General features: G+C 45.7%; 1 protein-coding gene across 2 annotated transcripts in view; it reads right to left on the bottom strand.

Annotated features, from left to right (window-relative positions):
• LOC147905582 (uncharacterized) overlaps positions 1 to 12,499 on the bottom strand; it is a 165,538-nt gene that overhangs the window by 97,683 nt on the left and 55,356 nt on the right. For both annotated transcript variants that reach the window (XM_087373481.1, XM_087373492.1), the window contains exon 4: positions 7,514 to 7,679. In XM_087373481.1, coding sequence (XP_087229607.1) covers positions 7,514 to 7,679 — 166 coding nt within the window. The remainder of the gene's footprint in view (positions 1 to 7,513; positions 7,680 to 12,499) is intronic.

The raw sequence follows: 12,499 nt of genomic DNA, 5'->3' as shown, positions 1-12,499 counted from the left end.
GAAAAAGGATGCATCTAAGTAAGGGCCTAAAATGTGACATGTGGCCAGGAACTATCTAGGGAGATTGGGGTCTCAAGGATAAGGATGAGGGATAATCAAGAGGAATTATGAAATAAGTCGAATCCTTCCTTGAGAGTTTGGCTGGGTGGACTGATAACTTGCCATCGCCCGTGATTGCGCTAGGGAAGGAATAGTTAACAAGAAGGTTTTAACAGAGAGATACAGTGGGCTATCATGGCTTTGTATGAGAGGGTCACTGGTCGGGTTCGGACACGTGAGGGGCTCTCAGAGGAGGTATGCAGCACGATTGGGGTGAAGCAGGGTTGCCCGCTCTCTCCTACTCTCTTTGGATTATATATTGATGAGCTAGAGATGTTTGTACAGATGACAGGCGGTATGGGCTCTACTCTCTCAGGATCCTCCATTCCTATCCTCCTGTATGCGGACAATGTGGTTCTCATTTCCTCTACTGCTCAGGACCTCCAGGCACATATTGAGGCACTCCACAGGTTTTGCCAAGACAGGGGGTTGACCGTAAACCTTGGCAAGACCAAGGTTATGGTTTTCAACACCTCTGATCGTATTTACAGCACGGATGAGTTTTGCTTTACTTATGACGGACAGCCCATTGAGCTTGTTAGAGAGTACACTTATTTGGGGGCAGTTTTCAAGGGACCGGTCTTCACCATGACATATGCAGCACGAGATAGGATTAGTAAAGGGTATGCTTCGTTGGCTCATCTTGAGCGTCAGTGTTTTCAGTCCCACTTTCAGCATCCCGATACGAAATCCTTGCTTTTTGATACATTGGTGAGACCAGCTGCGATGTATGCATCTCCTTTCTGGGCAGGAGACCTCGGCGCTGCAGATTGGAGACGAGTAGAGAGGTTACGGATCATCATGTTCTCTCAGCTCATTAGGGCCAAGGCTACAGTTCCGCACGAGATCATGCTAGCAGAGTTTGGAGCTACTCCCCTTGCATTGGATGCAGCGTTTCAGTCGGTCATGTATTTGCGCAAGGTTAGGGAGTTTGGAGACTCAGCAGCAGGCAGAGCTCGGTTGCCATGGTTAGCACTTGCATCTTCTATGGAGTTGGCACGATCTGGGGCCCGATACTGTTGGTACTTCAGACTCACTAGGTGGCTCACATCTCTTGGACTAGACATGGATAGACTGCCTCCCTTCCGATACAGCATGGATGCCCCTCATCTCGAGTTGACTCGCCACGAGCTTAGCCAGGTCACGAGAGCAGACTTGCTGCAGCTTCATACGTATCGCACTTGGATTTATCCCACGCAGCTTCCGACGAAGATGGCCACATATCGTGACCACTTCCTTCGGATCTCAGAGGATGGGTTTGTCATTCCACCAGGCTATACAGGTATCCACATGTCCCACTCACTGAGGATTGCCCTTGGCCAGCTTAGAGTCTCTTCGCATCAGCTCGAGATAGAGGCTGGTAGGATGCGACGCATGGAGGATGGACGGTGACCAGGCCGAGAGACCAGGATCTGCCCTTGTTGCACCATGGGAGAGGTGGAGTCAGAGGAGCACTTCATTTGCAAATGCCCGCTATATTATGAGCTCAGAGGTAGATTCCACTGTCTCTTCACGGATGGCTTTGGACCTCTCTCACGAGTGATGGACTACGAGGATCAGCATTGCCTAGCTCTTTATGTCAGGGAGGCCACTATGCTTCGACGAGACTACCTCAGAGACCATCAGCATAGACCGGAGCGTGATAGAGCCCAGCCTAATAGAGCTCAGGCACACGCTATACCAAAGGACAGAGACCAGGAGGAGCATGAGGAGGTCAGAGCTCACACAGGACACATGCCTCCACCCTGTGGATGTACATATGAGATGGTTTGTAGACGCCGCAGGATCTTGTTACATAGGGGACGTACTTGCCGCTTCATCTCCAGACGATCCAGGATGATGGCAGCTTTTCGGAGGAGACTTACTCATGGAGATCTCGCCCCACCAGCCGCTCACCTCACCTTTGCTCACATTTGTACTCTCATAGCAGGAGGCAGAGTCGATGGACAGGATTTCCAGTATTATTTTGGTTCTCAGACTCCGTGACACCTGGACTTGTATCTTTGCATTGGCATATTGTACTCATCCCCCCATTTTGCACCCAGGGGCGGTTTTCTTGCGTCTAGTTTACTTTGTATTTAGGCTCAGATTTGACATTATGTACTTTCACTTGCATTGTATTGCGTAGCACTTAGATGATATTCGACGATGCCTCTTCTTTGTGGCACGTTGATTTTGTGCTATCTTATATGCAGAGTTCTTGATGTCCCATGGGCCCATGTTGGCCTTTAGTAGACAATAATACACTTTCTTTCTTTCTTTCTTTCTCACACACACACACACATGCCAACTCACTGGAGGACTTAATTTATTTGATGACAGTGCTTTTATTGTCACTTCTATGATGTGTCATGAAAACCCTCCTCTTTGCTTCCTTGGTCAAACCAGCAAAGTTATATGTGGGAGCCTTCTAGGGTATGATGATCTCAAGTGAGAGAAGAGGTGCATTCCACATGATATCACAATCATTGAGTTTGCCAATGCCCCCTATACACAGATATCTCATTTGAGATCATCACCTATCTAGACAGGTTCAAAGAGTATGGTGTGATTTAGGCAGATAGACAGAGGCTACCATGGTGGTCCCTTTCATCATGCATGGAGCGTACAGTGGATGCGCATGAGAGGTGTTGGTATTCACAAGGCCATCAAGCAATCATCCCATTCAAGATACTCTTATTATAGCCTCACGATGCCCCCAACCCACAGAAAAGAGCCACACACACACACACACACACACAAAGAGAGAGAGAGAGAGGGAGAGAGAGAGATCTCCAGCTTGCTCCATAGACATCAGGACTGTATAGCCAAGTCCACTCAGCTTTGAATGCCCATACTCATCTTGGGCCAAGCCCGCCCACTCCACATCTCCAACCACCTCACAACTGGCTTCCTTACAATGCGTTGTAAGGAACGTGTGAGAGTAGAACATACTAGTATGCTCTGCTCTCACAACGTGTGAGAGCACAGCATACTAGGGGAGAGTCGAGACAAATCTCAGACATGCTTGAAAGACATCAAATACTAAATCTGTGATCATCGCTCTTTGCATAATGTTGTCTTCAGTTGTGAGAGCTTGATCATTGACTGAAATAATGAGATCATCGACAAGGAGAATGACAAAAATCAAGCTATATTTCTTAATAAAAGCAAAGAGAAAATGGATCTGAAGTTGCCTTCTTCATGTCAAATGTCTTAAAGAAGGCATCTACCTTGGTGTGATATGACTAATGTCCCTACTTAAGTCCATAAAATGGTTTGTGAACCTTGCAAACATTTTGCCACTGTCCTTTTTGCATAAAGCAAGGTGGCTATTCCCTATAAACCTCCTCATCCAAGTCTCCACTTAAGAAGGCTGATTTGGCAAACAGTTTCCAGAGCGCCTTAAGAAGGATACCTTGGTTATATTGCAACATTGCAATTAATCTAACTTTGTTAAATTTGGGACATTGCAATTGGTACAAAAGTCTCTGTAAATTCTAAACCTAGTCTTCGGCAACTAGTCGTGCTTTGTACATGTCAATGGATTCATCTGATTTGACTTTCTTCTGTGCACCCAAATGCATCCTTCCAGAATCTTTCCAGGTGAAAGGTCAACAAGCTCCCAAGTCATTCTTGACAATGTTATTCATTTCTTGGGCGCATGACATTCTTGCTTAAATTGTGAGCCTGCAGTGCACAACATTCACCAATGTATAACTTACACTTTAAAGGAAGAGGAGCACACGCGGGAGGGGATGATGAGGGAGATAGCATTAAAAAAAGCCACCAAGCAGGTTTCAGGGATCAGCAAACCTAAACAAATTGAAACACACACCTGTACAACATCAACTATCACATTGGTGGCCCCAAGAAGGCTTAAGGGACTAGTAACCCAAATGACCTAGTACACATATACATTCAACCTTAGCTATCATACACATGGACAAGATCATCTTTAAAACAGGCCACGTGAAGCAGGCAGGTGTGTGTGCATGTGTGCATGTGTGTTGGGGGGGGCAGCATGTACCGTAGCCAAACACCCACATCTCGTTATAGCCAAGAGATTACTGGGAACCACTAGGGCTACTACCCATCCCACATAGAGCTAATATGATTGCAGGCCACTAGAAAAAGATCACGAGACATGATGCCAGGCCACAAACAATCCACATTTTTTCCACTCATTCCAAGAACTCTATGCTATATGATCCTTGACATACAAAGTGATGCCCCTACGGGCAAATCAGCTTGGATGCATCCATGTCTGTCCTATCACTTGCATAAGGAAACACATCAACCCACTTGAGTTACACTGCACTATGTTTATTTTTTGTGCTCAATCTGTCAAAGGGTAACATTGCACCTCAGCCAGTCTGACTCACATTGCACCACACGTCAGTAAACGAATATGGTGCACTTTGTTAATTCTTTCTTCTAATATTTCATGCATTGCATCGGACTTTGTCTTAGAGGCCATTTTAGTATTCTGAAGGCATTAATAAACTTATCTTCCTTTCCTTCTTTCCCTTGTGTGTGTGTTTGTTGATGCAGCATTTCATGGGAGATCTTTCAACGGCCCAGCCAGAAGTGTTCTTTCACTGTTTTTAGTTTCTTGTAGTAGCCGTTCTTTGCTAGAGCAGCTACAATATGCCTTCTTTTCGGGTTTCTTTAACATATGAGTAGTGGTTCTCTCGCTTTGAGACAGCTATGAATGTAAATTTCTCTTAATGAAAAGTTCTTTTTACCAAAAAATTGTGGTGATGCTTGAAGGTATTCCATTTGGACAACTCCTAGCTCGAAAACATATTGGTCCTAGATGCTAGAATCCTCGCTTCATCTTTTCTGGCAATGCCCTGTGACTCGTGATTTTCTCATTTTCCTACAAAAGCGTCTCCGAGCTTGATTTTCCAATGCTTGCTTTGGCAAGCTGTTTGGGCTTTTTAGGATCCATCGGACATCCACGGAGACCGTGTTAGAAATCAACCAACAGAGGGTACCAGGAGCTCACACAATGTGTGTGTGGGAGTGAAATCACAAACTTCTTTACTTAATGTGCATCACATAGATGTGCAAATCAAGAAATAGATAGTAGACATAGCTAGATATAGAATCCACCAAAACAATATATTTCCATCCAAAACTATGGACATAACAAAAGAGATTCAGAGTCCCACCAATAATGTGGTCCTCTGATTTTACCAAAGGTCCTTCTGTATTTACTAGTCTCTTTTAGAATCCTGAGTCGGCGTGCTCCAACTCAAGCATAGTAGACTCTATGTCCAAAATGTTCTTCTTCACCTTGTTGCATGGGTACGGCCTAGATGGGCAGCAGCCTTTGTGAGCTAGGTATGCAGCTTCAAGGTCTCTTCCTCCTCCTGTACATAGGCCCAAAGATAGCCATGCTGCTGCTTCCTGCTAAACCAAGTACCACCATTGGAGTGAAAAGAAAAGTAGCACCAATGGCAGCTCGGGCTTGGTCAAAGTCTTCTTTGAACCCAGAACAAAGAGAAAAAGCGAGGAGAGAAGGCTTGTGTTTTTTATGCCTTCAATCTCATCAGTGGAAAGATTGTCCATGAAAGAAGGATCGTCGGATGGCTGAGATGGTGATCTCAGAAAGCTAACATTTGCCACGCTATGGATAGAGCTACGGGATATGCGCATGAAAACGGATCCGTTAGAGAATTTAAGGAAGGAGAAAAAGTTTTTCTCAGAGTTCCTTTGCACTCTTAAGTCTTTGACTGCAAGAGAGTGTGCTAAGTTATCACCCCGATATTGTGGGCCATGGTTAATTCTAAAAAGAATAGGCAAGGTGGCCTATAAATTAGAATTACCACAAGGTTGTAAGGTGCACCCAGTGTTTCATGTTTCTCGTTTAAAGAAATTTTTGCATGCAGGTAACTCACTAATCAAGGGTGTTGTCTTGTTTCACGAGATAGAGGATAATGCAGAACGCAAACCAACAAGAATCCTCAACCGAGAAACAATGCAAGTACGCAATTGGAAGATACCCACGGTGATGGTTACATGGCATGGTTTACCTCTATCAGAAGCTACTTGGGAGTCTGGTATACCAGTTACGAAGAAAGTTCCCAGACTTTATCTCATCAAGGACGGTGATGCCAAAAGAGGGAAGGAATGTTATGCTCAAGTTGAGGTAACATGACCTCGAAAGGGTCAGTGGACATTTTCTTTTGAAGGATCAATGTTTGTACTATATTTATTTGGGCTTCATGTAAATAGTCAAAGGGATTGATGTCAAGGTCCTTGATGAGAGTGACATGACAAATGGGTCTAAGGCTATGGGTCTTAAATGGATTAAATATGTAAATGTACCTAGGGGCAAGTGAATAATGGATATCCCAAGAGGTGCATTTAAGAGGTACCCTAGAATGATGACATGTGGCAGACTAGATCCATCTAGGGATTTTTGGGGCTTTGTGGATTAGCATGCAGGAGCTTTTACACGTGTGATTTTTTTAGATGAGCTAGCTACCACAGAGATTTGGCTGGGTGGAACGATACTGTGTGTGAACCCGTGATTGACCATAGATTCAGATAGTTGGTTGCTGAGTATATTCTCTGCTCTTGATACCCAAAGATAGCCCTGCTGCTGCTCTATCTGCTGGTGGACTGGCTGCTCCATAAGATCATCAATGAGGGCTTGGAGGCCCTCCTTTTATAGGCCCCCAAAGGGCTGTCATAAAACTGACCACACAGCCTCATCCTGGCCGACCAGTCTGCTTGCTGGCCCACTTGGTTGGCTGGTCCAACCAGCCCTATATAAGGGCCTTTGCCAGGCCCTTTTGGGCTGCTGCAAGGCCCCAAGGGCAGCCCCCTTTAGGCCCCACCCTTGGGCACATCTATGGCCAGGTGGCTGGCCCACCATAGCCTCCACCTCTGCCCCTTTGCTGCATCATGTGCCAGCTCTGCAGACGCATTTTGCTGCGCCACATGCAGCCTCTGTTAGGTTCCAGCCCATACAGATTTGACCCCCCCAAAAAAAGTGTGGGGTGTGTGTGTGTGTGTGTTCTTTACCTGGGTTCGCTACTGGGCACTCTGGACTCTCTAAGAAAGAAATCACAGAGTCTTTGGTGATCCAGTTCTGTGACCTGTCTACTTTTGTTTTCTTCCGTCGTTCTTTGCAGCAATCGCTCTTCGATTGTCTGCAACTCACTTCTGGGCTAGCTATCTTGTAATATAAAGCCTTGAAAGTTTTCACAAAAAGTGTGTGTGCGTGCGTGCGTGTGGAGAGAGAGAGAGAGACAGAGAGAGATGAGCTGTCGTATTTTCAGCCTCATGATATGGAAGAACCAAAAATAAGGATCATATGATAGAACAATTTGTAGATGGATGGGAACAGGGTGTGGGATAAGATAGGGGATCAGGGATGGGAGTCAAGGTATGAGAGGAGGCATTAAAAAGTGTGTAATACTTCGGTATTTTGCCAGCCCAAATTTGTCTTGATGTATAATTGCTTTTCGCTGTAATCAAACCATGATCCCAAGCACTGGGCTGAGATGCAAGCTGCATGGCTCGATCTCGGCATTGTTCTGATGTCTCACTGAAAAAATAACATGACCAGCGTGAATGGTCAGCACCTACAAATAGCAAATTGTTCGTCAGATTGATGAATCCTATTGAAATCAAAATCAAACACACAAGAAAGCAAAGCTCTAAAAGAATAATGCTGACAGTACTGTCAATTTCAATTTTCAAACAAAATCCAAATGGCTAGAAAAATGGGTCTAAAACAGTGACACTGACATGACAGTACTTATGAAACAAAATGCACTGATTTGCTTTCTTGTAGTTGCAAGGAACAAGGAACACTACCTTGTCAAAAGGTAAAACGTAGGGAGCAGGAAAGACCAGCAGGGACAGGTCCAGACTTTAAGAAGAGGACTGCGTACAGGCGGAGACCGAATCCTGAGCTAGTTCTTTGAATAACCAATGTCTGTAGTGTAAAACCACACCAAGCCATACCCTGTGATAAGAAAGAAAATGTAGCTGTTCAAAGAGGCATCCAGCCCACAATGTCTACCACATTTCTCAACTTTCCACCACCTGTGTTTTAAAGGCGTAAGTTCCATAGAAGGAAACTGCACAAGCGAGGTCCCCATCATGTGATTGCACCGGAGAGGAGACACCATAACGTCCTTGTCATTATAACCATTTTCCTTGAGTCTCTCGCGTGCAACATAGGATGCTCTCTTAAGCACACTGTCCCAAAAGTGTATCTTGGTAGTTGACAACATAACGAAGGTTCATCTTCTTGTTTCTGCAAAAGCACATTGAAGTGCCTCTCAAGGGCTCAGTTTGCACCAAGGGAGTCCCTTTAATCGATCATTAGGCTAAATACTAAGTGGCTCCCCCTAGAATCCTGAGTCTCAAGGATTCATCTTCTTGTTTCTGCAAAAGCACATTGAAGTGCCTCTCAAGGGCTCAGTTTGCACCAAGGGAGTCCCTTTAATCGATCATTAGGCTAAATACTGAGTGGCTCTCCCTAGAATCCTGAGTCCAATGCTCGTAGGTACCATTCTTCTTCTAAATGTGTATGAGAGGCCAAATTAATGTCTGATCATCGGCCTACGTCTGATCGCCAACAAGAATCACGCAACAGTCCTGCTATCATCCCCGTCACCGTCGACCTCCGTTACCGTCACCCGTCCATTCTCTCTACCCGTCACCTAGCTCCTCTGGCACCTCACAAATAGACCTAGCTCCATCGCACGTTGTCCGCCCTCTTCCACCCTCATTGTCCGCTCGATGTCCAGTATCCACCCCTGTTCTTCTTCAGCGCTGCGATGCCAAATCTCCGCCCTCTTCCGCCAGCTCCGCCTCCTTCCGCCGCACCATGTAGCTGCTGCCGCCAGAGCCAACCTTAGCCTAAGGTTAGTTTTGACCTTAACTAGTTTAGTCGTGGTTTAGGGTGGAGGTTAGCTATTTGGTTAGGTTAATTTAGGTCTGGCTAGGTCTCGCTAGTTAGTGGATTGGGTTACTTTGGCTAGGTTTAGTTAGGTTAGTGATTGGGTAAGGTTAGGTTTAGTCAGTTTGGCTTAGTACTAACTAAGGTTAAAGGTTGGCTTAGGTTGGTCTAAGACGGTGTCCTAACAGTCCTAAAGGTCTAGGCTAGAACTGTACTAACTACCCTAGGTGTCTTAGTTGTCCTAAGCTTCCAAAAAAAAAAAAAAAACTATTTTAGGGTACTCCTACAGCCCTATTCTGGGCCTTTCTTAGCCACCTTCGTGGCTCATTTTGAGCCCATTTCCAGCCTTTTCACCGAGCTTTCTTCGAACCTCTTCAACGACTGCTACTGACACCTCTCCAGCCTCTACATCGAGCCTTCGACACTTGGCACATTTTCCTCGTGTCACTCATGGCACCCAGGCGTGCGCCCCGGTCGGATGAGTCATCTCAGCATGGTGACAATGTTGCTCAGCAGGAGCAGATGCCGGTCACAGAGGGTGCATCCCCTTCACAGCCAGTTTTTGCTATGCCTCTACCGACACAGTGTTTCTAGATGCATTGGCCTCGATGCTTCAGGGGGCTTTTTAGCAGATGGGTCAGCAGTTGGGGCAGCAGCTCACCACTGCTATGGCTATGCACGATACAGCTATCACCCAGATGGGTAAGAACATTGGGCAACAGATCACTACCGCCATCAGTATGCACGATAAGGGTAAGCAGCCCGCACCCCAGCACGGGGATCAGTCGCATAGCCAGGGTGATTTTCCTGACCCACACAGGGGATTTATGGCTGATGGCCGTCGCACTTATGATGTTGGTTCTATGCATGGCTCCTCTCCCAACTGCCCTGAAACCCAACACCCAATCAGGGCATTCTCGCCGTTGGCAAAAATGTGCCAATGGGCCGGCCCAAAATGGACGGCTCAGCCAATGAAATATGCGAGCCAAATGGAGGCCTGGAATCAATAAGAGAAGTGCTCGGCGGCACGGGCAAGGCATCACCAGAATCAACATAATCCCCATGCTAAGGTGCAGTCCTCTTCTCAACCTTTTTCTATGCCACCCACCCACCGAGATGTTTATGGCAGGCAGACTCAGCAGGGATTGCATGCTTTGATGACACCTCTTGTTAATACATTCAGTCAGACTCAGCTTGCTATCAGGGAGGTAATGCTTTAAGTCAGACACACTTTATGCATCAGGGGAGTGGTTCTCCTAACCAGCATGATGCTGGAAGTGGGCAGCATGCAAACATGGATGATATGCTTTCAGATGCCTTACGTTCATATAGGGCTTTGCATGAGGATGTTCGTAATGAGATGCCCTTTTCACAGTATGTGAGCTTCAAGCGTGAGTATGCTGGTAGTCACTATAGGAATAACGCAGCCAAAGATGTGAAAGATAAAATCTCTGTGCATAAGTTTAAGGGTGACACTCGCACTCCAATTGGAGGAGTGGCTCATGAAGCTTGAAGATTATTTCCGCTTCTACCCTAAGAATGATGAGGAGAGGATCATTTTTGCTTGCATGCATTTACAGGATTATGCACATACATGGTGGCGTTACATGCGAGAGTCGCCTCAGAAGCCTACCACCTGGAAACAGTTCAAGGAGCTTATGGTCACGACCTTCGTCTCGGCCCTGATCCTTGAACAGTACCTTGCTGAATTCTATGCACTGTCACAAACAGGTACGGTCCAGGAGTACTTGCAACGTTTTTGGAGACTTTCTTTGTTTGTACAGGATATTTCTGAGAAAGGGAAGTTGCTGCGTTTTATACAAGGCTTAGATCCCTCTCTAGCTGCTGATGTGAGAGCTCACAATCCTCTAACCATTGAGCGAGAAGCCCAGCTTGCTGAGGTGTTTGAGCCAAAATATGCTGGCAAGTACAAGCATGTGTCACATAGCTTCTATGGTACTGCTTATGATGCTGACAGGAAGACAAATTCTGCTGATTGGATTGATAAGAAACCAGCAGCTGCTTCCTTCCCACGATATCCAACGGTTTTTGGAAGTAAGATGCCATATGCAAAGCCATACAGGCCCATGGATGCAAAAACAGGTGTCAAACCCAGTGCTGGTTTTGGCAAATCAGAAGTTAAACAACATTCCAGAGCCATAATGGACAGTAGGAAGAAGGCAAATTTATGCTTTAGGTGTGGAGAGAAATGGACACCTGAGCACCGAGATGTGTGCAAAATGAAGAATGTCAGCTCAGCCAAACTCAGCATGATAATTGAATTATCTGATGATGATGAAGTGGCTGATGTAGCAGACCCCCATGATGTCTCTCATGAGGAATTGACAGGAGCTCATGATGCAGATGAGTCTCCTGACACAGATGCCACAAAGGGGACTGTTTTTCCTTTTGATCCGGGTGGGGCTATTGAGCAAACCTCTCATGTGATGCATGAGATTGATATTCAGCCTACATGTAGCAGGAAAGGCCGTAAGCCAACACTCTCTGTGTTGGAGCATCAACCTACAATGCCTTTTCATGTCAGAGGTGATGCTAATGGTAATGTTCCTGTGGATGATGAACAGATTTATTGGGATGCCCAGTCTACACTGTATACCATCTCACTACATGCCTTGATGGGTGCCAAAAGTGCTGACACAATCAGGTTGAAGGGAATGATTAATGGCAGATCTGTCCATGTATTGGTAGACAGTGGTAGCACTCACAGTTTCATTAATTGTAGAACATTGCAAAGATTGGGATTAGTTGCTACAGAGATAGACCATGGTCTGAAAGTGGAGATCGCGAATGGACAGCACATGATCAGCAGACATTGTTGCCAGGATGCCAGGATCAAGTTTTCTGATCATTATGAGTTTGCAGGTGATCTTTTGGCATTGGATATGGGACCCATAGATGCTGTCCTGGGTTGTGATTGGCTGAAATCCCTGGGGAAAATCAGTATAGATTTGAATGCTTTATCTCTTGAGTTTTGCCACAAGGGTAGAACTGTTACATTGCAGGGCATTGTGAATCAAAAATTGCAGGTCATTTCAGCAAGGCAGCTAGCTAGGGAGCTCAAGAACGAAAGTGCCATTTATGCATTGAATGTCTCTGTACCTCAGGAGGGTGGTATTCCCCATGTGGATAATTATGAAATGCAGAAATTGCTCTTAGAATTTGGGGATGTGTTTGCTGATATGCCATCTCAGTTGCCCCCAAAAAGAGATGTTGATCATGCCATAGTCCTGGAACATGGTAGTAAACCAATAAACAAGGCCCCGTACCGACTCTCTAAGGTTGAACGGGAAGAAGTGGCAACACAGGTGCGAGATTTGCTTGAGAAAAACTTCATTGCTCATAGCACCTCGCCCTTTGCATCTCCAGTACTCCTGGTGAAAAAGAAGGATGGCTCTTTTCGTATGTGCATTGATTACAGAGAATTGAATAAGACCACCATTAAGAACAGGTTTCCTATTCCCAGGATTGATG

The sequence above is a fragment of the Dipteris shenzhenensis genome, chromosome 1 (genome assembly GCF_047967505.1).
Source record: "Dipteris shenzhenensis isolate YYH24624 ecotype China chromosome 1, Dip_SZ_1.0, whole genome shotgun sequence".
Classification (NCBI taxonomy): domain Eukaryota; kingdom Viridiplantae; phylum Streptophyta; class Polypodiopsida; order Gleicheniales; family Dipteridaceae; genus Dipteris; species Dipteris shenzhenensis.
Note: the sequence above shows the minus strand (reverse complement) of the source record. Positions and strands in the feature narration are given on the sequence as shown.